Source organism: Geotrypetes seraphini, chromosome 13, assembly GCF_902459505.1.
Source record: "Geotrypetes seraphini chromosome 13, aGeoSer1.1, whole genome shotgun sequence".
Classification (NCBI taxonomy): domain Eukaryota; kingdom Metazoa; phylum Chordata; class Amphibia; order Gymnophiona; family Dermophiidae; genus Geotrypetes; species Geotrypetes seraphini.
In genome coordinates, this window is record NC_047096.1 from 58631227 (window position 1) to 58655614 (window position 24388).

At 44.2% G+C, this 24388-nt stretch overlaps 1 protein-coding gene across 4 annotated transcripts in view; it reads left to right on the forward strand.

Annotated features, from left to right (window-relative positions):
- BRCA1 (BRCA1 DNA repair associated) overlaps positions 1 to 24388 on the forward strand; it is a 120979-nt gene that overhangs the window by 36848 nt on the left and 59743 nt on the right. For 3 of the 4 annotated variants that reach the window (XR_004536763.1, XM_033918007.1, XM_033918008.1), the window contains exons 9-12: positions 4570 to 4685; positions 9272 to 12802; positions 13395 to 13480; positions 19705 to 19876. Coding sequence is in view for 3 of the 4 variants with exons in the window: in XM_033918007.1 (XP_033773898.1) it covers positions 4570 to 4685; positions 9272 to 12802; positions 13395 to 13480; positions 19705 to 19876 (3905 nt within the window). In the remaining variant the exon portion in view is untranslated. The remainder of the gene's footprint in view (positions 1 to 4569; positions 4686 to 9271; positions 12803 to 13394; positions 13481 to 19704; positions 19877 to 24388) is intronic. The other variant, XM_033918009.1, reaches the window with a different exon arrangement.

Genomic DNA, 24388 nt, shown 5'->3' on the forward strand with positions numbered 1-24388 from the left:
CACGTTTTGCCTGATGAGGACTTGGACCTTTTGGTTGATCCACAAGATCCTCTCCGGGAAGGGCAGGAGGGCAGATGATGCAGACAGTTGTTTTTCTGAAATGCGGGTTGGCGAGGATGCGTTGGTCATGCTCATCTTTCACTGGGAAGAGCTGCAGGAGCTGCTTCAGGTTTCTTTGGTTTTCCGCTTTGAGGAGGAAGCGAAGGACCCCCCTCGGGTTCTGGACCTCCTGCTTTGGAGGATACGGTCCTGTTCTTTTCCTATGCATGAGATTATTCGGGATATGGTGCATGCACAGTGGTTGACTCCAGACACATTTTTCCATTTGACGTGGTCCATGATCAGGCTCTATCCCATTCCTGGTGGGGATAGGAATACCTTTAAGTCTTTTGTGGTTGATGTAGTGGTCTTGGCTATCGCACGAAGACATACGTGCCAGTTGAAGGCAGCTCGGCCTTTAGAGACTCCCAGGATCGTAATGGAGTATCTTCTTTAGCAGAGCTTTGACGTGGTTCCCTTGGCTGTCCAGGTGGCAATTTGTTGCGGGCTGGATAACCCTGGCTTGTTTCCAGTGGTCCTTGACCAGGAGTCTGATGACTGGTCCTTGGTGGATCTGGAGGTGGCTAAGATTGAGCTCAGTACTTCTTATCTCTTGATTGCCATGTATGATCTGTTGCAGGCATCTGCCAAGTCCATGGCCTTCGGAGTGGCCACTCGCCTGTGGCTTTGGGGTTGATCAGCGGATGCCTTTTTGGGGCTCCTTCCTGGGGAGGAGTTGGCTAAGCCTGTTCAGGCCTTGAGTAGACTCTTAAGGTACCCCGGCTTCCAGAGGACCATCCTCATCAGGCTTTGCAGGGTGGCATCACCCGTGGGCATTTGCATGATTTTTGTCCGTACCGCCCTGTCCAAGGTGCGCCTCTTTTCCTTCCAGAGGGTGTTTCTTCCAGTGTATGCAGTCCTTTCGGCGAGCCTACCTGGGGGGGAGGGTGTCGTGACTCCAGCGGGGGCTCCTCTTCTGCCCGTCCAGCCCAATGACTCATTGCGGGTTCTTCCATTTTGGTGGAAGCCCAGTTGGGGGGTGGTTTAGTTTTAAATTTGGGAAAAATGATTACATATTAGTTATTAAATGTATTGTGATTTTCTGGTTATATACTGATATTGTGATTAAATAATATAATGGATTTTAAAATTTTCATATATACATATTAGTGTCTTTTCAGGTTCCCTGGGTATCTCAGACATATAGGATTATGGGCTCCCCTTATATCTTGCTTAATCCAATTACTGCCATCATACCTATAAAAGAAAATATCAAATAAAAATGAGGACTAGCTGAATAGTTATAGAGCAGAAAGAGAAAGCAGAGGCGGGAAGCTGAGTCTCAGCTCACATTCCAGAGCCAAACACAGAAAAAGAAAGGAGAGCAGGAAAAACAGCCCTGAGAACAAAGAAATAGAAAAATGCCTTAATTGAGACCGGAGTTTTAAACTTTCTCTCTGTAGTTTTCATTCATTCACATTATATTCTGAATCCCATTCAATGACCTAGCAAATTCACCTGTTAGATATTTTTTTCTTGCTCAGCCATAGTTTTCCTGGTGGTTTTCTGACTGCATCCTTACAAACTTACAAAATTCCTGACAGTTAAAAAGGCCTTTAAATGAGCTTATGTCTGCCTTGTTTTAGAACATGAGAATAGCCAAACTGGGACAGCCCAAAGGTCCAGCAAGCCCAGTGGCCAATCCATGTCATAAGTACCTGGAAAAATCCCAAAACAGTAAAGCTTGGATTTTAACTTATGACTTTTGTTTAATTACCTTGTTGATTGATGCTCAAGTGGGTTTAAATGTAGAAAGATCTACTTTCTATGTCTGTACGCATCAATACCCTGCTTCTTGCATGCTGCCTTCACAGCCATAGTGCCACTCCTCAATCCCCTCTTGACCATTGCCATGTGTCCTCGTGTGTGGTCAGATTACAGAATACTTATACATTCAGAGGGTTCAGAGGAGAGCGACACGTCTGATAAAGGGTATGGAAAACCTTTCATACACTGAGAGACTGGAGAAACTGGGGCTCTTTTCCCTGGAGAACAGGAACATTAGAGGGGACATGATAGATTTACAAGATCATGAAGGGCATAGAGAAAGTGGAAAGGGGCAGATTCTTCAAACTTTCAAAAACTACAAGAACGAGAGGGCATTCGGAAAAGCTGAAAGGGGACAGATTCAAAACCAATGCTAGGAAGTTTTTCTTCACCCAGTGGGTGGTGGACACCTGGAATGCGCTTCCAGAGGGCGTAATAGGGCAGAATACGGTACTGGGATTCAAGAAACATAGAAACATAGAAACATAGAAATAGACGGCAGATAAGGGCCAAGGCCCATCAAGTCTGCCCACTCCAGTGATCCTCACTATCTATCTTTGCGGATAGATCCCACATGTCTATCCCATCTGGCCTTAAAATCCGCCACACTGGTGGCCTCAATAACCCGAAGTGGAAGACTATTCCAGCGATCAACCACCCTTTCAGTGAAGAAGAACTTCCTAGTGTCACTGTGCAGTTTCCCGCCCCTGATTTTCCATGAATGCCCCCTTGTTGCCGCGGGACCCTTGAAGAAGAAGATGTCTTCTTCCACCTTGATGCGGCCCTTGAGATATTTGAATGTCTCGATCATATCTCCCCTCTCTCGACGCTCCTCGAGTGAGTAGAGCTGCAAATTCCCCAACCGCTCCTCGTACGGGAGCTCCCTGAGTCCCGAGACCATCCTGGTGGCCATTCTCTGGACCGACTCCAGTCTCAGCACATCCTTGCGGTAATGCGGCCTCCAGAATTGCACACAGTACTCCAGGTGCGGTCTCACCATGGATCTATATAGTGGCATAATGACTTCAGGTTTACGGCTGATGAAACTCCTGCGTATGCAACCTATGATTTGCCTTGCTTTGGATGAAGCTTGCTCCACTTGGTTTGCCGACTTCATGTCTTCCCTGACAATCACTCCCAAGTCTCTTTCTGCTACAGTTCTTGTCAGGATCTCGCCATTTAGGGTGTAGATCTTGCATGGATTCTGGCTTCCCAGGTGCATGACTTTGCATTTTTTGGCATTGAAACTGAGTTGCCAGAAAGGATTGGACAATTTCCTGCTGGAAAAGGGGATAGAGGGGTAGAGATAGAGGATTACTGCACAGGTCCTGGACCTATTGGGCCGCCGCGCGAGCGGACTCCTGGGCACGATGGACCTCAGGTCTGACCCAGTGGAGGCATTGCTTATGTTCTTATGTTAATTTCTAATTGGTGCTACTGTATATTCCCATTGAACATGAGGAGGACCAGCTTGTATCAATAGAATTTAATCTTATGGGTTTTCTTGAAGATTCCTAAGATTTGATTCAGATTAGATCGACCCTATTAATGGTATGTTCAGATGAGAAGAAGAAAACCTTTCAGAACAAAAGAAGCTCTTTCTCGTGGAGCTTAGGTGTTGATGTTTCCTGATGTGGCTAAACCAAAACAACGTAGATGAAAAGCCTTTTTTAGCTTTGACGTCTAGAGTTATGACATTGGCTGCTACATATTTTTTTAAGAAATTTCCCTGTAAATGTTTGTTGAATTTTCAAGGTAAAGATTTTGGGCTCCTTTTACGCAGGTGCGCTAAGCGTTTTACCGCCTGCTCAAAAGGAGATGGTAGCGGCTAGCGCGCGGGGCAATTTAGCGCACTTTAGCGCACGCTAAGGCCGTAACGCGCCTTCGTAAAAGGAGCCCTTTGTGTTTTGGAATCCATTCCGATTGGAACAATTTCTAAGCTTACATGAAAAAAACCCTGATTTAATAGAGATGTATTTAATCAATTAAGCACTGTTATGCTGGATATTTTTATACTCATTTATCTTTTTTTATTTACTTTAATGCATTAGGTATTGATCTCCCATGATGTGGGCTTGATGGATTGGTTAATTTGTTTTTTTGTATTCTTCTCTGTGTGTTTTTCCATATTTGGTATCTTGGATGGATATGTAATTGAAACATTTCAGAATAAAAAAAAAATAGTAGAAAAGGTTGGTATGTACAGATTTGGTTCAGGCGTAAGAAACTACTTATAAAAACACCTCACATCCTCGCTCAGAAATTCAAGCTCCCTCCAACTCTTCCGCAAACACCTGAAAACCTGGCTCTTTTCAAAAATCTAACACCTCCCACTCTCTGGCACCCTTGTCCCTCTCTATCTTCTTAGCTCCTTTCCTTTAACCCTTCATTGGAGTTCCTCTCTATCCTAACTCTGGAAACCGAGCCAAGCTCTATGCTTGCGGAGATGGCGCGGTATACAAACCTAAGGTTTAGTTTAGTTTAGTTTAAATGATGTTGAGGGAGAAGAATCTGTATGTCCAGCTGGGTAATAGACTTCTTTTTTAACCAGTAAACCCCCCCCCCCAAAAAAAAAAAAGAATAGTGTGCCTAAATGCTGGAATTGTGTGCCTTTTCACAGAAAAACCTAAGAAAATGCTTCCATCTTATCCTGATGCTGGTGGGCCTGTTTGTTTAATCCTTCTGTTTTCTCTGCCTGTGCAGGACCTGTGAAGCCGAAGAATCGTCCAAAACTGAACCAGAAAGCAAAGAATGTTGGGCCGATTTGAAATGTGATGCAAAGGAAAACGGCAGGCCGGAGGCGGACGTGTTGACACCAGGTAGAGGGGTGGACAATGTGGCGATGAAAGGAATGTCAGGAGATGCCCTATTTACCAGTGTTGGTATCTGCTAGGTTTGTCGAGTCAAACATACAAAAGGCCTTTAAATGAGTTTATGTCTGCCTTGTTTTAGAACATGAGAGTTGGCCATACTGGGACAGCCCAAAGGTCCATCAAGCCCAGTGGCAAAATCCCCAAATCCCAAAAGCTTGGATTTTAGCTTATGACTTTTGTTTAATTACCTTGTTGATTGATGCTCAAGTGGTTTTTTTTTTAATTAATTCTTTATTTTCTTATTTCTTTGTGCCTTTAGAAGGGGCAGTTTTAAGACTTGGGATATTTTTCCCTATAGGCTTTGCATGCATTCTCAAAGGGGAAGACATTCTCATTGAAAATTGCTTCAGGGAATATGATAAATGATTACACAATTTTATAAAGGATTTTCTGCACAGAAAGCTGGCTTTACCTGAGGAAAAGGCCTTTATAAAATTGTGCTATGGCACATGCATGGGTAAGTACATGTCAGGAGAAAACTGAATGTACTTCTATGCTCACTGCATTTAAGTTTTGTATTGTGGGTGTATGTAATGTTTGATTTAATGTTATAGTTTTTGTATGTAAGTTTGTAACCCGCCCTGGGGAAGGGTGGAATATAAATGAATAAACAAACAAACACTCCCTGACATCTAGTGAGATAGGCCTGGCGTAAAAGCTTGTATTACATCTCCTGCAGAAGAGCATCTCAGTTCCGCAAGAGAGATGGTGAACTAGGCTCACCCAGATCCTCTGAACAGGAATGTGCGAGAGGAAACAAGAAAGACATTGGTTGCTCATCCCGGCCCAGCCTATAGTAGGCAGAGACTGAGTTAGCAGGCATAGGGAGCTACAAAAAGATTTGATCTATCTTCAGAGTTGTACCCCCTGGAGAAATTTGGAACGTTTACTGTGATAAGTGTCTAAGCTAGAGATATGTAAAAAAGAGTTGGTTTGGCATTCCCCAACGTTGTTTGAGCAGCTCCTGTTCAGGATCCCCCCCCCCCAGCTTTGTAAACCGGCCAGATACACGCTGATAATCAGTATATTAAAATGCAAATAAACTTGGAAACGTGGAAATATCCTCTGCCGAGGAAGTAATAGGGCAGAGTACGGTACTGGGGTTTAAGAAAGGATTGGACAATTTCCTGCTGGAAAAGGGGATAGAGAGGTATAGATAGAGGATTACTGCACAGGTCCTGGACCTGTTGGGCCGCCGCGGGAGCGGACTGCTGGGCACGATGAACCTCAGGTCTGACCCGGCAGAGGCATTGCTTATGTTCTTATGTAATCTGTGGGCACCGCCAATTCCTACAGGAAAGGCAGGATTCCCATAAGCGGAGTCATTGCCCAATTATACACAGCCCCCCCCCAACCTGTCCCCACCACCATCACCAAGCCCTGCATAGCGAATCAAGCTAGGGTTTACATCCCATAGGCACCTTGAGCCTCACCCCACCGCCAGCCAGGTAGTCCATCTCACTATGAAGCTTGCTCCAACTCTCAAACAGTCCCGCAGGGACATAATTCTCACCACACGTGTTCTCCTCATGAACTCAGCGAAGGAGCGCGGCCACATTATAAAGGCGCAAATCGGGGAGTCCCAGTCGTCCCCCCCCCCCCGTTCCTTGCTCTGTGTTAATTTCTGATAACTAATGTGGGGGCGTTGGGCCCTCCAAATAAAATGACCGATAATGGAGCGAAAAAGGCATTTGTGTGGGCTTTCAATCTAGCAAGGTTAACATTTGCATGGGATAAAGTTTGGGCAATAACACCATCTTGACCAGAGCAATACAGCCATAGAGCGACAGAGGTAATTCTCCCCAGCGTGTGCAGAAGTTGCGCAGACCCTCAATCCGATTGCCAATGTTAGTGTGGTATACCCAAGACCAATCTGCGCTCAACTGAACCCCCAAATATTTCAACTCCCCTGAGGCCCATTTAAGGGGAAAATTATGCACCCGGAGAGACACGCAGGGATGCGAAACAGGCAAAGCCTCAGATTTTCCGAAATTTATGCATAAGCCAGAAAATGCAGCGAAGTGGCCAATTAATGATATTAGTTTCGGGACATGTGTGGATGCCTCATGCACGAACAACAGCATATCATCTGCGAACTTCGCGATCCTGAATTCTCTGCCTCTGACAACTATACCCCGAAGATCCTCGGAGCCCCGTGTTTTAATGGCTAGGGGTTCCTAGGAAAGAATGAACAATAAGGGGCACCCCTGCCACGTCCCGTGGGCTAAAAGAAACCGAGAGGTTCTGATGCCATTAATCAGCAATTGAGCAATAGGGGCTGAATACAAGGTATTGACCCATTTATGGAAGGGTCCCTTAATACCGAAGCAATGCATCACCCAGAATAGATACTCCCATGTGACTTTGTCAAACGCTGTTTTTGCTTCGAGGCTAGCCAGCAGAGCATCCCCAAGGTGATCCCTACCTTCACGAAGCGCTTTCAAGATATTTGCGGACACATAACCGCCCGGGTCAAACCCCACCTGGTCTTTGTGGATCAAAAAGGGTTTCACAGTACTGAGCTGCCAAGGTAGAATAGCAGTAATAAGTTTCATGTCCTGTTAAGGAGTGATATTGGCCACCAACTCAGGGTCCTTCCCCGGCTTGGGAAGGACCACCACACCTAGTGTTGCATTGCTCTGGCAAAAGGGAACCCCCCCGCCATGAATCTCCCAACACATCGCCACCAGCGCTGGGACCACCTGATCACACAAAAGTTTATAGAATTTGTAACTGTGCACGAGTAACCTTGAGACATGTCACAACTTGCACAGACTTGTTTCAACACACTTGCTACTTTCTTTCTTACTCAGGTAGATAAATTATTGAATGCCCCTCGTAGTTATTGATTCCCCCCCCCCCTTTGTTTGCTGTTAGATATGTGCTGCCTTTCGAAATGTAACCAGTGAGCAAAAATAATCTAAATTCAGAGTTGGTTGAATCACTTCACAACAAATTGAATCCTAGTTTTGTGTGGTGGTGTTGAAATTTAAACCTAGACCACTTGCCCTGTGTATGCTTGTGTATGTTGTCTGATCAGGGTACTTATACCATCCCATTTTTAATTCTGTTAACTCGGTTGTTTTCAGTATCTGCTCTCATAATGCCCAGATCAGTTTGATTTTTAGGATATCTGAACCCCATAAATGAATTTCTCTTAAGACCAGTGTTGATATCTTGCATAACTGCTGCAATTATTTTGAAAACCAGACCCGATTGAAGATCATAAGGACTGGAATCAAAAATCACTTAGTCATTTCATTAGAATGAACAAATAAAAAATATATTTGAGGTTGTCTATTTTAATGTGAAAAGGAAAATGCCAGATGACCAGAATTCTTGTCAGGCAAATGGTGTGAATGTTTAAATAGGGCTTCTGTTAATAGGTATTTATAAATTAAAAATTGGTGTTTTTGTTCTGCATACTTTGGTGGAATCAACTGTGTTCATGCATAGCACTTAGATGTTATTGACACAGCAAAGGCACAAAAATGGAATGAAGATAAAAGATGAGCCAAGAGTACAAGGGAGGTGATCGTTATCCATTAAACATAAACATCTATCTGTTTGGTTCTCTTAGGCTTCTGCGACTGGCATCATGATTATAGCAGGTTTCCGGGTCTCGCTGCGTCTCTGTAAAAAGAACCAATGTTTCAGCCATCATGCTGTGGCTTTCTTCAGGGTATGCTGTGAGGTCTGCAGTGTGTCTTTATATATAGTAAATGCATAGACCTAATTAAGAACAGGGTAGTTTGTGGGTCAAGAAATTTGAATTTTTGGCGGGAAAGTTTGTTGGGCTGACCTGATTGAGAACAGGGAAGTCTGTTGGTCATGAATTTGAATTTTGGTGGGAAAGTTCGTTGAAAATCCAGGATGTTTGTCAGAAAAGAGGCTGGAACGTGAGATGGAGGAAAAGGCGTTTGTCCTCAGCTCCAGTCCTTTTTGCATTAAGTTTCTTTTGGCATGGCATGGCAATCTCTCATCTAAAAGAAACTTAGTGCAAAAAGGACTGGGACCAAGGACAAACGCCTTTTCCCTCCATCTCACAAGTTCCAGCCTCTTTTCTGACAAACATCCTGGATTTCTAACGAACTTTCCCACCGAAATTCAAATTCATGACCAACAGACTTCCCTGTTCTCAATCAAGTCAGCCCAACAAACTTTCCTGCCAAAAATTCAAATTTCTCGACCCACAAACTGCCCTGTTCTCAATCAGGTCCATGCACTCACTATATATAAAGACACACTGCAGACCTCACACCGTACCCTGAAGAAAGCCACAGCATGATGGCTGAAACATCGGTTCTTTCTACAGACATGGCGAGACCCGGAAAGCTGCTACAATCTGTCTGTTTTGTTTTGCTTTCTGCAATTGAAACCTAAACTCAGAAATCCTAGTTATTTAAATATTGATACACAACAGTTTTGAATACTTTGAATGTCCATTCACTTGAACAAATAAGACATGTCAAGTTATTCAGAAAACGTTTTATACTATACTGTGCAGCTAACCCTTCTTCTTTATTGTTCAGCTAAATCTGATTTCACCAAGACGAACCATGAAGATCCAGGAAGGATTCCACTGCATGTTGGAAATATCAAAACTCTTCCCGTGACACTAGCTGAGGAAAATCTGAGGGAAAACAATGACAGCCATGCTTCAGACTCGCAAGTGGAGCAGTGGGGAAGCTCAGCTAATCCTAGTTCACTACAGAATGATGCTGAAAGCTTCACCTGCCATGCAAAAGGAGCAAGCCCAACCCAAAACATTCTGTTTGAGAACAATAAAAAATGGCCAAAGTTGGATCAGAGATCCAAGCAAGAACTTGATACCAAAATATACCATAGCATGTGTGACACACACGAGGGAAAAGTATTCAAACAGCAGATTGATGATCTTTATGACAAAGAATTACCTTGCTTTGAAACTCAACTGCTACCTGAACTTTCTGAAAGTAACACGTGTCCAATCTCTAAGAAACGAGTGAAAAGAAGCCTTCAGCGGGTTAATGAGTGGCTTTCAAAAAACAATGAGATATTTACATCTGTAAATGTTACTTCTGAGCTGTATCCAGAGGGATTTTCCTCTTGGGAAGATGCATCTGATGGGGAGTCTTGCATTTCAGACAAAACCGAATTACTAGCCAATCCTATGGAGTCTTCTGTTGTACATAATCCTGACATTTTGTTATCAAAGCCAGCCACTGCTAGTGTGGAAGATAAAGTGTTTGGGAAAACTTACAAGCGAGAGAGGAAATCGAATCCTCAATTTAACATGAGCTTTTTGTCAGAAAACAGAAGTACAGACAATGTTGCTATTGATCCTGGGAGCACAACAAAAAGTATAAAACGAAAAAGGAAAAATGTCTGTTACCTGCAGCCTGAAGACTTTATTCAAAAGATCAACCAAAAAGAAGAGGAGGAAATCTGTGAAGAAGTTAATTCGTGCATTATTGAGAAAGTTCCTGAGGCAATGGAAAACCCTAAAGATGCTGTTGATGGCTGTGGGGTGGATGAAGGGAAGACAGCTGATAGAATGGACTTTTTTCCAGGACAAGAAAATGCTGCTTGGGAGGTAGACACTGAACAAGGTAAAAGTAGTGCAAAAATTATAGAACGACTGTCAAATACATATGAACAAGACAGTAACAAAGTAAAAACAAACACTGTGCCAAGGAAAAAAGTCAAATTGGAGAGAGAGCATCTAAACCGCACTATGCAAGCTCTTGAGCTAGTTAATGAAGAGGAATTTGGAAAAGGGCAGCATTTTCTGGTTGATGGAAGCTTGCTACAGAGTCTTTCTAATCAATCTGAACTGCAGATTGATAGCTACCCAAGCAGCGAAGAAGCTAGGAAAGCCAAAGTCGAACAGAGAATAGTCAGGCGAAGCCGAAGACTTCAGTTACTGGCTGAAGAGACATCGAAAGAAACAAAGAGAAGCTGTAGTTCAGAAAAAGTGCCGAAAGTTCTTGGAAATGAAGGTTTGCTGATGCTCCAAGGAGGGTGTCTTACAGACCTTGCCTTGGTCTACACAGAACTTAAAGAGAGCAAAGGTATGACAAATTGCACTGGAAATTGGTCTGATCCCAACCCAAAAGAAAAAGAACTGGATAGTGTTGGCAAAAATGTACAGTATGGTTGTGAAAACTTTCCTTTGGTGAAAAAAGGGCAAGACCATTTGAAGACAGACAGAATATCTGAGAGCTTGCACTTTTCTCCAGCATTCTATTCAGAATCTGAAGGCACTGATGTACAAAAAAGCATTTCCCCTCTACAGCTTCATACTCCAACCACTGAGCAGCCTATACAGATGAGGAATGACATGGACGCAACTGAAAAGTCTAGACTAGTTGAAAGTGGTAATGAATTATTGACAGGCATCAGCTGTTTCCCAGATAAAGACCTGGAAAGCTCCAGGAGCAAAGAGCCACCTTCAATTAGGAATACTTTGCAAGAGGTCAATCCAGAGACAGAGGACAGTGAATTAGACACTCAGTACCTGTTACAAACATTCAAGGGTGCTAAAAGAATGTCCTTTATTTTGCAATCTAGTTCTGTACCTGAACCTGTGACACAAAATTTGACCTCAGATACTTCAAGGCAAGCTAGTGGTAGTCCCTTAAGAGAGAACAGAGAAATGAATAGAGAAATAAGTAGCAGTGAAGATACACAAATTGAAACCCCAGAATTTGCAACGTTTATCAAGCCAACTTCAGAAGTGAATACTGTCTTTGAAACAGCTAGTACTAAGCATAGCGATGCCATTATTCCTAAGAATAGCACTGAAGCCATCATGGAGCATGATTTGTCCAGTGAAAGAAACCATGTCAGCATAACGAAAAATGACCTTAGCAGTTCAGAAAATTGGCAGATATGTCCTCCGTCAATGAGGAGAGCTAGTATCAAGACAAGAAATAGAAGAGGTCTGCAAAAAAGGAGAATATTGAATATATGTAGCACGTTGCCCAAAATTGGACTTGAAGATTCCAATTGGAATTGTAAAGATAGTGAAAACTCGGGTGAACTGGACAAGAAAAGCAAGCAGTTTCTTCAGACAGATGATTTAAGCTTAAGTAATGACACGAAGCTCAATGGAGAAACTGCTGAAGCAGATCAGGCTGAAGAAAGAAGCAAGCTGCCTGTGTTAAAATCACAGCCTGAATTCACATTGCTGTATGCCACAACTGGTTATCTAAGCCCTGCTGCCTTCGACTGCAGAGCCAGCAAAAGCAAAAATAGGCAAGGGGAAAATGAGCAAGTGCTGAATGGTGGTTGTCAAGAAGTTGCCACTGATGGAGTCCAAATCAATCCCGTTACTCGTACAACTTCGTCTCAAGATTCAGCAGCGGAAAGATTTCTCGAGCACTCATTGGCACTTAAAAATAGCGGTGTGCTAATTTCCCCAACTAGTTCTGCCACCCCTGATAGTTTGTTGAGTTCTTCCAATGAGATCAAGAAAAACACCAACTATGGGGAGGTTAACACACGGGGAAAGTATGTAGTGGATAGAAAATTAGTGGAAGAGCGCAGTTTAAGAAAACCGCAGAGCAGCGATTCTTCAGGATCACAAAAGTTAGTCAAGAGGTACAAGCGTCAGGCCCAGAAACTGGCATCTTCAGAGGAAGGGTCGAGCGAGGATGAAGACCTGCCATGTTATCAAAGAATATTTAACCAGTCTTTGAGTACACCATCCCACTCAGCAAGTCAGCGAGTTCTTACAAATGAGAATTCCAGTAAAGACCAAGGAGAGGCTCTGTTTTTAACGATTGCAGAAGAAAGCCAGAAGAAACAGCTTGAAAGTCCCTCAAGAGAAGTCCATTCCGTCAGCCCAGAATCCGTGTGCTCTGTTAACCTGTTCTCGTCGCAGTCTAATGGCTCAGAAGATTTTAACAATGGAGCAGAGGAACCTAAGACAATGACTTCTGGTCACAGGTGTAGAAGTCAGTGTACAAACAAACGGATCAATCACGTTGAAACTGAAGAGGTGATAATTGAACAAAGTGAGGCCATAGCAGCTGTGGAAGTGGACCATGGAGAAGACCAGCAGGTGGAACGGAATTTAGGTACTAGTCCTCTGTTCACATGGGGCTCAATTAAAACATTTCTTTATTTTTGAAAGCATATGCCATTTAGATACCTGACTTATTCAGTAGTTCAGAGATTTAACTTGGCCCATAGACATTAGTTTTGCAGTAAGAGAAATATCCAGAATATCTGTTAAAATGTTAGCTTTATCCCTTGGGATGAGTTTCTTTACCTCTTCTCATTGCATTCTTAATTTTAGGCTGCCTCTTTCACTTCTTTCTCAGCCCTGCTATATGGCTGTCTCCCTTTTCTGTCCCTAAGCCCCCATAATCTCAAATAACGAAGTAAAACAGAATAATGCAATTGGGGAAAAAAAGAAAGCTGATCTGTATCGATGGATCCTTAGATGTGCTTCTAAATGCATCTTTTTGTGCTTCTAAATGCATCGCTGGATCCTTAGATGTGCTTCTAAAAGACATAGAGAATGCATATTATTTAGTATAATTTAAACCTCCCCCCCCCCTTTCAGTAAAGTCAGAGGCAGGTTGAGAATGTGCATGATGGCCATTGTCTTAGGCTGGTGTTTCATAAAACACATCTGAAGTATTCCTTCTGTTTTTGGTTTTCAAGGTGCGGGGTCTGGATATGAGAGTGAAGCCAGCAATGTGATTGACTCTTCAGGGTTTTCTTCTCAGAATGAGATACTAACCACGCAGGTATGCTACATCTGTCCTCAGACCTCTCAGATTTTTCATCTCGCATGCTTATTATAATCAACTTAGCTAAATGTGTTACACCAAAGCTCTTGTTTTTTGAGAACCCTAAAGGGTCGAGAAATTATCGTTAAATGGAAAGCAGAGTCCTCATTTTCACTTTCTATAATAGTGACTGTAATTGCCTTGTTAGCCCAAGTAAACCTCCAAAATAGAATTGGGTAGGTTGAGGTGGAGGTTAGTTTATAATTTAGGGGGAGATTTGCTTCTATAGAAGCAGGAGTGTTCTAAGAACGACTGCCGCCTGAGAGGATAAAAGAATAGACAAAGCTCTTTAGTGTTCGGAGGAAGGCTTGCTATAGCAAAGGCGGAGCAGTAACCAGCAAAGCCCACAAGGTGGCGATGGTGCTTCAGTCAACACAAACCTTGGCAAAGAAGCTGTAATAGGTTACGGCCTTTGTCAATGCAGAGATTACATTTTATTCTTGCTGCACCATTTGATCAGGATTTTCTGCAGTTTCTTTTGGTGACTAGATTTATTTCAAGTAATGGTGAGCACATCTTACTTCAGAATCTCATCTTTGAGGGTGCAGAAGATTTTCCTCCTCAGTTCTTTCATTTATGGTGGTTCAGGCACATTTTGTGTTAACTTGACCTTAAGACAAAAGAACAGTACAGAGTCTGTGTGACAGTCCAGTGAGAATACAGCTGCAAGTATTGTACAAAAACGAAATTGTTCTTAGACTTAGAAAACAGATGGTGCAATATTGAATTGTATTTGCTAATCATGGGGCTGATTTAAATTTTCTATTTTGCAGATTTGATAAGTTAAAATGTAGAAATAAAACAAAAACATAAAGGAAAAGTAATACCTTTTTTATTGGACTAACTTAATGTAGTTTGATGTGCTTTCTCAGATCAGACTTGATAAATAATCCGGATAACTTATCAGTGGAACTTATTTGGATATATTTTCTGATGGATGTGCGTTTTTCTAAGCAGATTCATCTGGCTACCAGAGGTGTAGCTAGGTGAGGCAATCCCTCCAACAAAATTTTCAAAAACAGGAATCTATGCGCATATTTTTCTTACAGACCCTTAAAGCTAGCACCTAAATAGCCATTTTTTGAGGGGGAAGGGGGTTGGCAGCTTGGCATCCCACCTCTCTCCCTGGATGCCGGCAGCAAAGGTGTCCAGTATAAGGGGCTTGGGGAGGCTAAGCCTTCCCACCTCGAAGCCCCTGCCTCTCACCAGTTTGTTTGGGTCAGAGCTGCTTTAGGTGTCTTCATCTCTCTCCCTTTCTTCATCCTAGTTCCAGCATCTCTCTTCTTTCCTTCCAGCCTCCTTTCCCAGTTTCAACATCTCTCCCTCCCTGCAGCCTCCCTCACTATTTTCCTACTGCTGCAATTAAAATCAATCTTCCTAGGAGCTTTGGGTCTTCCCCAGTGATGTGGCCCGCTCTCTCTGATGCAACTTCCCGATTCTGCGAGGGCGAGGCGTATCACAGAAGGTTCGGAGCCCGAAGAAGGCTGATTTAAGTGAACAATGCCACTACTGGCAGTGATGGGGGAAAAAAGTGAGACAGATTGCTGGGATGGAAGGAGAGGGACAGATACTGGTATTATAGATGGAAGCAGAAAGGGAAAGGACACTGGAACCAGGATGTGGGGGTTTAGAGGGAGGGAGGGAGGGAAGGAAGGAAATAGATCAGAGACTTGACCTGCGAGATAGAGGGGGAAAGAGAGGTGCAACACCCAGATGTGGAGAGATGCAGGAGGTGCTCATCCACTGCATCAGGAGTTGGAGGGAGGGAAGGGGACAGATGCTGGAACTGGGAGGAGAGAAGAAAGGGGGACAGATGCTGGACCTGCAAGTTGGAAGGGGAAAAAGAGATGCTGGACCCAGGGGTAGAGAGATGCAGGTGGTGTTGCTCTACTGGACTCAGGAGGGGGAGGTGGATAGATGCTGGACCAGCAAAGGGGAGGGAGAGAGAGACTAAGGGTTAGATTCTCAAAAATTTACATTAAAAACCAAGGGGTTGTTGTCACAGCCATTGTAGTAGTGATTTAAAAAAAGTGAAACATTCTCTAAAAAATGCTCATGCAGATACCCTTTCTCTCCTACCGTCAAACAATGCACCCCGCCCCCCCTGTGCCTCCGATGACCCCCACCCTATCCCCCTTACCTTAATTAGATGGCTAGCCAGAGGGATTCTTACAGATTGAAAATGTGAAACAAAAGAGTACAAAATCACCAAAACACGAAAATTCCCAGTGATGTGAACATGCAATCATATATTCATACTGATTACAGGGGTATCAGAGAGACCACATGAGGTGAAAACACCGCAAAGGTCTTGTCTATCTTCATTTATCCCCTATAGCGTAATCATAGCTATATTTGTTGATATTGACGTTAATATATGAATAGTAACTTAGCTTTTTATCAGCATTTTTTTCTTCTTTTATTTCTTTTTTTTCTTATTTCTTAGTTTTTCAAATAATTGCTTCTGCTTTCTCCAGCGTTCTGACTAGATCGATCCCCTGCCAACGCGTTTCGCCTATCTTTGTCAAGGCATGGGGTTCTGAGTCCTAACAGGTTCCTAACTTGTAACTGCAGCGGCTTTTTTAGAAGCCGCTGCAGTTACAAGTTAGGAACCTGTTAGGACTCAGAACCCCATGCCTTGACAAAGATAGGCGAAACGCGTTGGCAGGGGATCGATCTAGTCAGAACGCTGGAGAAAGCAGAAGCAATTATTTGAAAAACTAAGAAATAAGAAAAAAAAGAAATAAAAGAAAAAAAAAATGCTGATAAAAAGCTAAGTTACTATTCATATATTAACGTCAATATCAACAAATATAGCTATGATTACGCTATAGGGGATAAATGAAGATAGACAAGACCTTTGCGGTGTTTTCACCTCATGTGGTCTCTCTGATACCCCTGTAATCAGTATGAATATATGATTGCATGTTCACATCACTGGGAATTTTCGTAGCCAGAGGGATGACAACTCCCTCTGGCCAGCATGCCCACCTCTTCAAATTGGCAGTCACTGGGGGGAGGCCCAAGTCTCTGATTGGCCCAGGTTGTTTAAGGCCCCTCTTATGGGAGGCACAGGGGTGGAGGGGGTTGCATGATGGTGGGAGAGAGTGGGCATCTCTCCCACTGCCGGGGGGGGTGTCGCTTGACAGGGGAGGGAGTGGGCATCTACCCGGGGGGGGGGTTGTGGGAGGGCATTGCTTGGCAGCGAGAGGGAGTGGACATCTCTCCCGTTGCTGGAGGGGGTTAATAATGTTGGCGATGTGGCAGGAGAGAAGAGTGGGTATATCTCCTGCCGAACTTCAATTTGGGTTTGTTAAAATCATTATTATTATTATTTTAATTTACGTGTGGGGGGAGGGTGTCTGAGCTGTCAAACCTTACTTTCCTGTCAATGCCTGAGCCAATCAGTGCTCCAGCACTGATCAGAAAGTAAGGCAACAATAGCTCAGACCTGTCGGTAAAGTTTGGCTGTAAATGTGGCAACAAAAGAGGAAGCTGCATCATTGGAGGCGGACCGGCCTAGCAAAGGCCCCAAGGTTGCCTGATGGAACCACGCTAAACTAATGCTAGCGGCAGCTGTGTGGGGAAGTTAAAAGTATGCAGTGAGCTGCCGCTAGGGAGAGGAGAGGTACTGGTGATTCCATCAGGCAGCCTCAGGCCTTTGCTAGGCCAGCCCGCCTCTGATGATGCAACTTCCTCTTTCTTAGGAGGCGGGCCGGCCTAGCAAAGGTCCGAGGCTTTCTGATGGAATCATTGGCTAAACTAATGATAGTGGCAACTATGTGGGGAAGTTAAAAGCACACAGTGAGTTGCCACTGCTGTTTCCCAAGGGGGGGGGGAGAGAGGCTGTGGAGTGAAGATGGGAGATATGCGACAGCAGAAGGAAGTTGGGAGACATACAGTGCTGGTGCCGTGTACCCCCTACAAGCGGCTTGCGAAACCCCTACCATGTGTTGAGAAACATTGTTTTAGAATATGGTGTAATATTTACAGTGCTAAATTTATGTGCATAGGTTGTTGCCTTTTGTGTTTTGGGAGTTAGTGCTATTAAGGTATGGTAAGGTTCTGAGTATATTTGTTTTTGCACAAGGGTGTGCATAATGTTTTGTAGTGGAAGGATTGTTTTTTGGTGACATTAAAACTTTAATTTTAGTTTGTCTTAATATCAGACAGGATTTTAGAAAACATTGCAGAATCTGTTGTGTGTTGAGGTGGTTGTCTTTATAGTACAGTCGACTCCACCTAAGCGCACGCTTCGGTTATCCACAGCCTACCACCATGGTCCCGGTTTTTTTACATTAAAGTCAATGGACGTAAACTCCAGATAATTGCAATTCTGATAAGCACACAGTCCACTTATGCGCACTGATGTTATAGATCCCACCTCTACGCATTTACGTTACGTTCACTCTGGTTAAAAGCAATCACGTTCTCACGTTGATGAGCCACTTGTTTTGGATCAGAAGACTAGGCCTGGCCAGATGTTCAAACTTTTGAAATTGCACCATGGTGTCTCATGGAGAAAAACCTTTGTCTTTGGCTGGTCAAAAGTCATTGTCTTTGGTTGATGTCTTAAAGAGACTTGACCAACAGGAGAGTCCGGTCTTTATTGTAAAACATTACAGTGTTCATTCTATCCAGATTTCTCAGATTCACAAAAAAAAAACCAAGCCATATTGAAAGACTGGCAAAACAACAGCAATCCTACCAGGAAACGGAAAAGAATTGGGAAGACTGGAGATGTTGAACAGGTGTTGCTGTGATGGTTTGCTGAAGCTAGAAGTCATCAACTGCCAATCGGTGGGCCTCTGCTGATGGAGAAAGCAGCATAGCTATCCGAAGAACTGGGCATAGAAGACTTCAAAGCAACAAACGGATAGCTAGAGAGGTGGAAAGTTCATAACGGCATAAAATTTAAGAAGCAGCATGGCGAAAAACAAGACGCGGATGAGTTTGGTACAGAAAGATGGGTCATGGAAGTGTTGCTATCAGTCATTGGTGGATATTAACCATGTGATGTTTTCAATGCCAATGAGATGGGCCTGTACTGGCGTGCCATCCCCAATGGAACATTGGCTTTCAAACGCAGCAAAACTGTTGGCTTCAAGGTGCCAAAGGAACGATTAACATTGCTGCTCAGTTGCAATATGGACAGTAGTGAAAAGCTCGAGCCACTGGTGATTGGGAAGAATCAAAATCCTCAGCTTTAATGTTTTAAAAGCTTTAAATGTTTTAAAAGCTTTAAAACATTAAATGCCTGCCTGTTGAATATGAAAGCAACAAAAATGCATGGATGGCAGTGACACTGTGGATTTAATGGTTGCAGAAACTTGACAATCTGATGGGAAGGCATAGGGGACACATTGTAATGCTGTGTGATAACTGTGCAGCACACAGCAATGACGTATGACTAACCAAAATCAAACTCGTGTTTCTGCCACCAAACACGACCTCTTTGATCCAACCAATGGACCAGGGGATAATCGATAACTTAAAACATCATTACAGGTCGCTTGTCCTAAGATATGTGATGGCAGTGATTGATGCAAGCACGGAATCCAGCCCCCGAGCTGCTGAGCTCGTGAGAAAAATGACAGTGCTCGACTCTCTTCACATGGTACGGGAGGCATTGTCTTGTCTTGTCTTGTCATCAACGATTTCAAATTGCTATCAACGGGCGAGCTTCATTCATGTATCTGATGAGACAACTGAACCTGATACTTCGTCCATTGAACTCCCAGTTGGACTCTTGCCACAAGAGTTTGAGCTGTATGTCGCCCACATCATGTGACAACACCAATTCCGATATCTGTACAGTCATAAAGGACACTGCAGACAACCAAGAGTCTGATGATGATGGGGATACTGCTGCGGTCATTACGACTAATGAAACACCTGCAGAGATTGTTTCCTTCTCAGACGCGCTGAAGACCCTAAACACTGCATCGCCCTCGACCGGGGCCACATAAAATACTTCACGGGGCCTAGAGTGAAGGGAGGCGGAATGGGAAAAATGTAAATGAGGCTCTCTAAACAGGATCTCGTGACCAGGGATTGAGAACCCAAGTGTTCAAGAATGGTGTGCCTATTTACTAGAAAAAAGATTATCAAGGTAAGTACCTAATCTTCCCTTTTTCATAGAAATGTGTCAAAATGTCTCCAGATCTTTTTTTCCCTTGCAGCAGCGGGCCGTCATGCAGAACAATTTGAAAAAAATGGAGCAGGAAATGGCCGCTTTGGAGGCGGTACTGGAGCAGCATGCAACACAGGTTTCTGAAACCCCGGGTGCTGTGAATGATTTGCTGGAGTGCCAGACTAGAAGCGAGCTAGAGAATGAGACCATGCCAGATAAAGGTAAAAAAAATACATGTGATCACTTCTGAATAGAAAACATGGACACAGACTTTATTCCTAAGCTTAGAGATCATATACAACATTGCTCTCCAATTAGACAGCCACTCTTAGTTGAAATAGAAAAGCTATACATTTATCCTAGCAGCATGATTCTCTAATTTAAATAGAAATTTAACATTTCCTTACCCTCTTAACAAATATAATATCCCTTCTCCATAGAGCCCACCTCTCCACAGGAGATAGCTTTTTCACCGGATTTTGTGCTCCTTTTGATCAGACCTGTCCTTTGCACCAGTCACAAGGGGCCTCATTGCTACATACCCATGGAAGGTTTACTCCCACTGTAAGCATACCAAGGCTGGAGCTGCAAGGTACTGGAAGACCCAGTCCATGATGGACTCTGAGCTTTGGACAGCTGCTAACTTGTCAGACTTCAGTTTACTGTTTTTCAGTGCAAGGCTCGCAAGCCCTTGGGGACCTTTTGGGCAGCCTGCACAGACAGGGTCAACTTTCTATTTCCTTGCTCTCCCTCCCTCCCTACCCGATGTTCTTACAAACAATTGTCTTACTGGCAGTGATTCAGCCAGGCTCTCTCTGGCCAACCCCAGGGGTCTTTCCTTTGAGTGTCCCATGTGGCAACAGGAAGTTGTTGCAGAGGAAAGGCCCTGGGGTTGGCTAGAGAGAGCCTGGCTAAATTGCTACTGGGAGGACGATTGTAAGAGCACTGGGTGGGCAGGAGGTAGGCAGGCAGGGAGGGATTCCGGACTCACAAAGTGGGAAGAGAAAGAAGGACGGGAAAGAGAAAGAAAGATCAGCTTGAGCCTAGAAGGAGGGGAGATGCTGTACGCTGGAACAGTCTGAATGAGTTATACAGGAACAAGTGGAGAGCACTGGGGCTGTTTTCTGCAGGGTGCTGATGGGGGGGGGAAGAGAGAGGGAGAAGGGAGAACCTGGAAGGTGGGGGATGCAGTTAAAAAAAAAGGAAAGAGAGGGGAAAACCTAGATATGAGCAAAGAAAGAAACGCAACAAAGAAATGAATGAGGAGAGAGCATAGGAACAGAAACACAGGGGCGTTGTTGGACATGGGGAACAGACAAGGATACAGAGAAGTGATTTTGGATGGGAGGGAACAAATGGTGCACATGGACGGAGAGGAAGGATTGAGAGAAGGGGGATGGCGCACATGGATGGAGGGGAAGGGAAGAAGATAGAGTGAATGTGTCCATGGATGGAAGGGAAGGGGAGAGAGTGAATGTGCCCATGGATGGAAGGGAAGGGAAGAAGAAAGAGTGAATGTGTCCATGGATGGAAGGGAAGGGGAGAGAGTGAATGTGCCCATGGATGGAAGGGAAGGGAAGAAGAGAGAGGGGATGTGCCCATGGATGGAGGGAAAGAAGAAGAGAGAGGGGATGTTCCCACGCCCTGTGCAGGGAACCCTTTCTTCAATTCACGAGGCAAGCGTTTCACTGCGCACGGTGCTTTTTTTCCTTTCAAAGGTTGTTTCCACTTTCCATGTGAATCAAGAGGTTCGGTTACCCACTTTTCATTCAACGAACTCAAAGAAAAATATAACCTTGCTAGATGTCTACACAGTTCCCATCTAGTACCTGGAAGCGATGAATCCCTTTCGTCTTTTGGATTATCTCTTTGTGTTGACTAATCCAAGCCATTTAGGGAAGCCGACCTCTTAAGACTTCAGTTGCAAGGTGGATTTGTGCGGCTATTTTTTCAGTGTATTTTGGGTGCAGACTCAGTTTTTGTGAGCATACTTCTCTAGGGGCATGGCTTCTTCATGGATGAAATCCCAACTGGTGCCGCCTGATGAGATTTGCAGTGCAGCCACTTGTCCACTCTCCATATCTTTACTAAATTCTGTAGAATGGATGCTGCTTTTGGACCTTTTGTTTTGTCAGCATGCTACTTTATCCCAACCTAGACTTCAGGGACTGCTTTGGTACATGTAACTGGTCAAGGCTCATATGCCTTTTGCACTAGAAGGGAAGATTAGGTACTTACTCTCTAATCTTCTTTCTAATAGAAAGTCATACGAGTCTTGACACCCCTCCCTGTCAGATTTTCATGTTGCCTGCTTACTGTCTCAGATATAGGTCTTAGAGAATGACACGGGGAAAAAATTTGTCCCCATCACTGTCCTGTCCCTGCGAGCTCAGTCCCTGTCTGTATCCCGTCGTCGTGAGCTCAGTCCCCGTCCCCACAAACCATCTGATCCCATCCACACAAACCATCTCCCTTCTGCGTTCCTATTTTCCCCATTTCTAATATCTCCCCTCTGTATCTGTATACCCCCTCCTGTGTCCGGCATGCCCCCCCATGTCCATATACCATCCCCATGCATCTACCCTTTATGTCTCTGTCCCTATGTCCCCATGCACGTAATTTTCCCTCTGTTTCTGTTACCTTCCTGTGTCCAGATTTCCCCTCTCTTCCACACCAATGTGTCTCTCTCCTCTCCAACCCCATCTAGCTTCTTTCTCCCCCCGCTTCCAGCATCTGGCTCACCTACCTGTCCTTCTCCCCTTTCTCTTTCCTGCTGTGGGTCCAATATTTGTCTCCCTCTTACTTTATCCCCTTTCAATCCCTCCTTCCTACTGTGAGGGAATACTGCTTTATTCATCTCCAAAGCCTGGCAGGCTGTGTTGCATGACAGATTTCAGTGCTGAGTTGTGTCTGGCAGTTCATCTCTCTTCCTCCCCTCCTACTACTCTGCCCGGTCCCCCTCCTTCCCTTTCCCTCCCCTCCCCTCCCCATGGACCCAAGTGCACTATCCCAGTTGAGTCAGAGTCTGAGAACCCAGCTCTGAGCCCAGAATCTGCAAGTGAGGCACTGCTGCACCAATTTTGCTTTGGTGTCTTTTTTTCCCCCCAAGCTCTTTGAGAAACTCTAATACAGTGGTACCTCGGTTTACGAGTGCACCGGTTTGCGAGTGTTTTGCAAGACGAGCAAAACATTCGCAAACTCGGCGCCTCAGAAACTGAGTGCGCCTCGATTTGCGAGCACCCCCCACCGCGACCTGAGGTCCCCCAACCCATCCGAACCCTCTTCTTACTTCAGTGTAGTCTCCGCACCGGCATCAGCATGTCCTGCCGGTGCCCGAAGATCTGCCTCCTGTGCTGGGCCTTGAGCATGTTCAAATGCATATGATTCAGACGTTCAAATACTTGAATGGTATTAACGTAGAACAAAATCTTTTTCAGAGAAAGGAAAATGGTAAAACCAGAGGACATAATTTGAGGTTGAGGGGTGGTAGATTCAGGGGCAAAGTTAGGAAATTCTACTTTACGGAGAGGGTGGTGGATGCCTGGAATGCGCTCCCGAGAGAGGTGGTGGAGAGTAAAACTGTGAATGAGTTCAAAGAAGCGTGGGATGAACACAGAAGATTTAGAATCAGAAAATAATAGTAAATATTGAACTAGGCCAGTTACTGGGCAGACTTGCACGGTCTGTGTCTATTTATGGCCGTTTGGTGGAAGATGGGCAGGGGAGGGCTTCAATGGCTGGGAGGGTGTAGATGGGCTGGAGTAAGTCTTAACAGAGATTTTGGCAGTAGGAACCCAAGCACAGTACCGGGTAAAGCTTTGGATTCTTGCCCAGAAATAGCTAAGAAGAAAAAATTAAAAAATTTAAATTGAATCAAGTTGGGCAGACTGGATGGACCATTCGGGTCTTTATCTGCCGTCATCTACTATGTTACTATGTATATTAACTAGAAAGAAAAAAGATAGAGGGAATGCAAAAATACTTTGAGCTAATGCATAGCAGGTCTTGCGTGCATGGATCCAAAATAAAGGTTTTTGCATTTGTTACTAATATTAATTATTTCTATAGCACTACCAGATGCATGCAGCGCTGTACAGAGTCATAAAGAAGACAGACCCTGCTCAAAAGAGCTTACAATCTAAATGGATGTTATGGATCAGTTAATCAGCTGGGTTGGTGGGCAGTGGGGAGTAGGGTTATGGATTGAAGGCTACATAGTACATAGTAGATGATGGCAGATAAAGACCCGAATGGTCCATCCAGTCTGCCCAACCTGATTCAATTTAAATTTTTTTATTTTTTCTTCTTAGCTATTTCTGGGCAAGAATCCAAAGCTTTACCCGGTACTGTGCTTGGGTTCCAACTGCCGAAATCTCTGTTAAGACTTACTCCAGCCCATCTACACCCTCCCAGCCATTGAAGCCCTCCCCAGCCCATCCTCCACCAAACGGCCATATACAGACACAAACCATTCAAGTCTGCCCAGTACTGGCCTTAGTTCAATATTTAATCTTATTTTTTGATTCTAGACTCTTTGTGTTCATCCCACGCTTCTTTGAACTCAGTCATAGTTTTACTCTCCACCACCTCTCTCGGGAGCGCATTCCAGGCATCCACCACCCTCTCCGTAAAGTAGAATTTCCTAACATTGTTCTTGAATCTACCACCCCTCAACCTCAAATTATGTCCTCTGGTTTTTAGGTGGGTTTTTAGTCTGCTATATGTTAAAATCT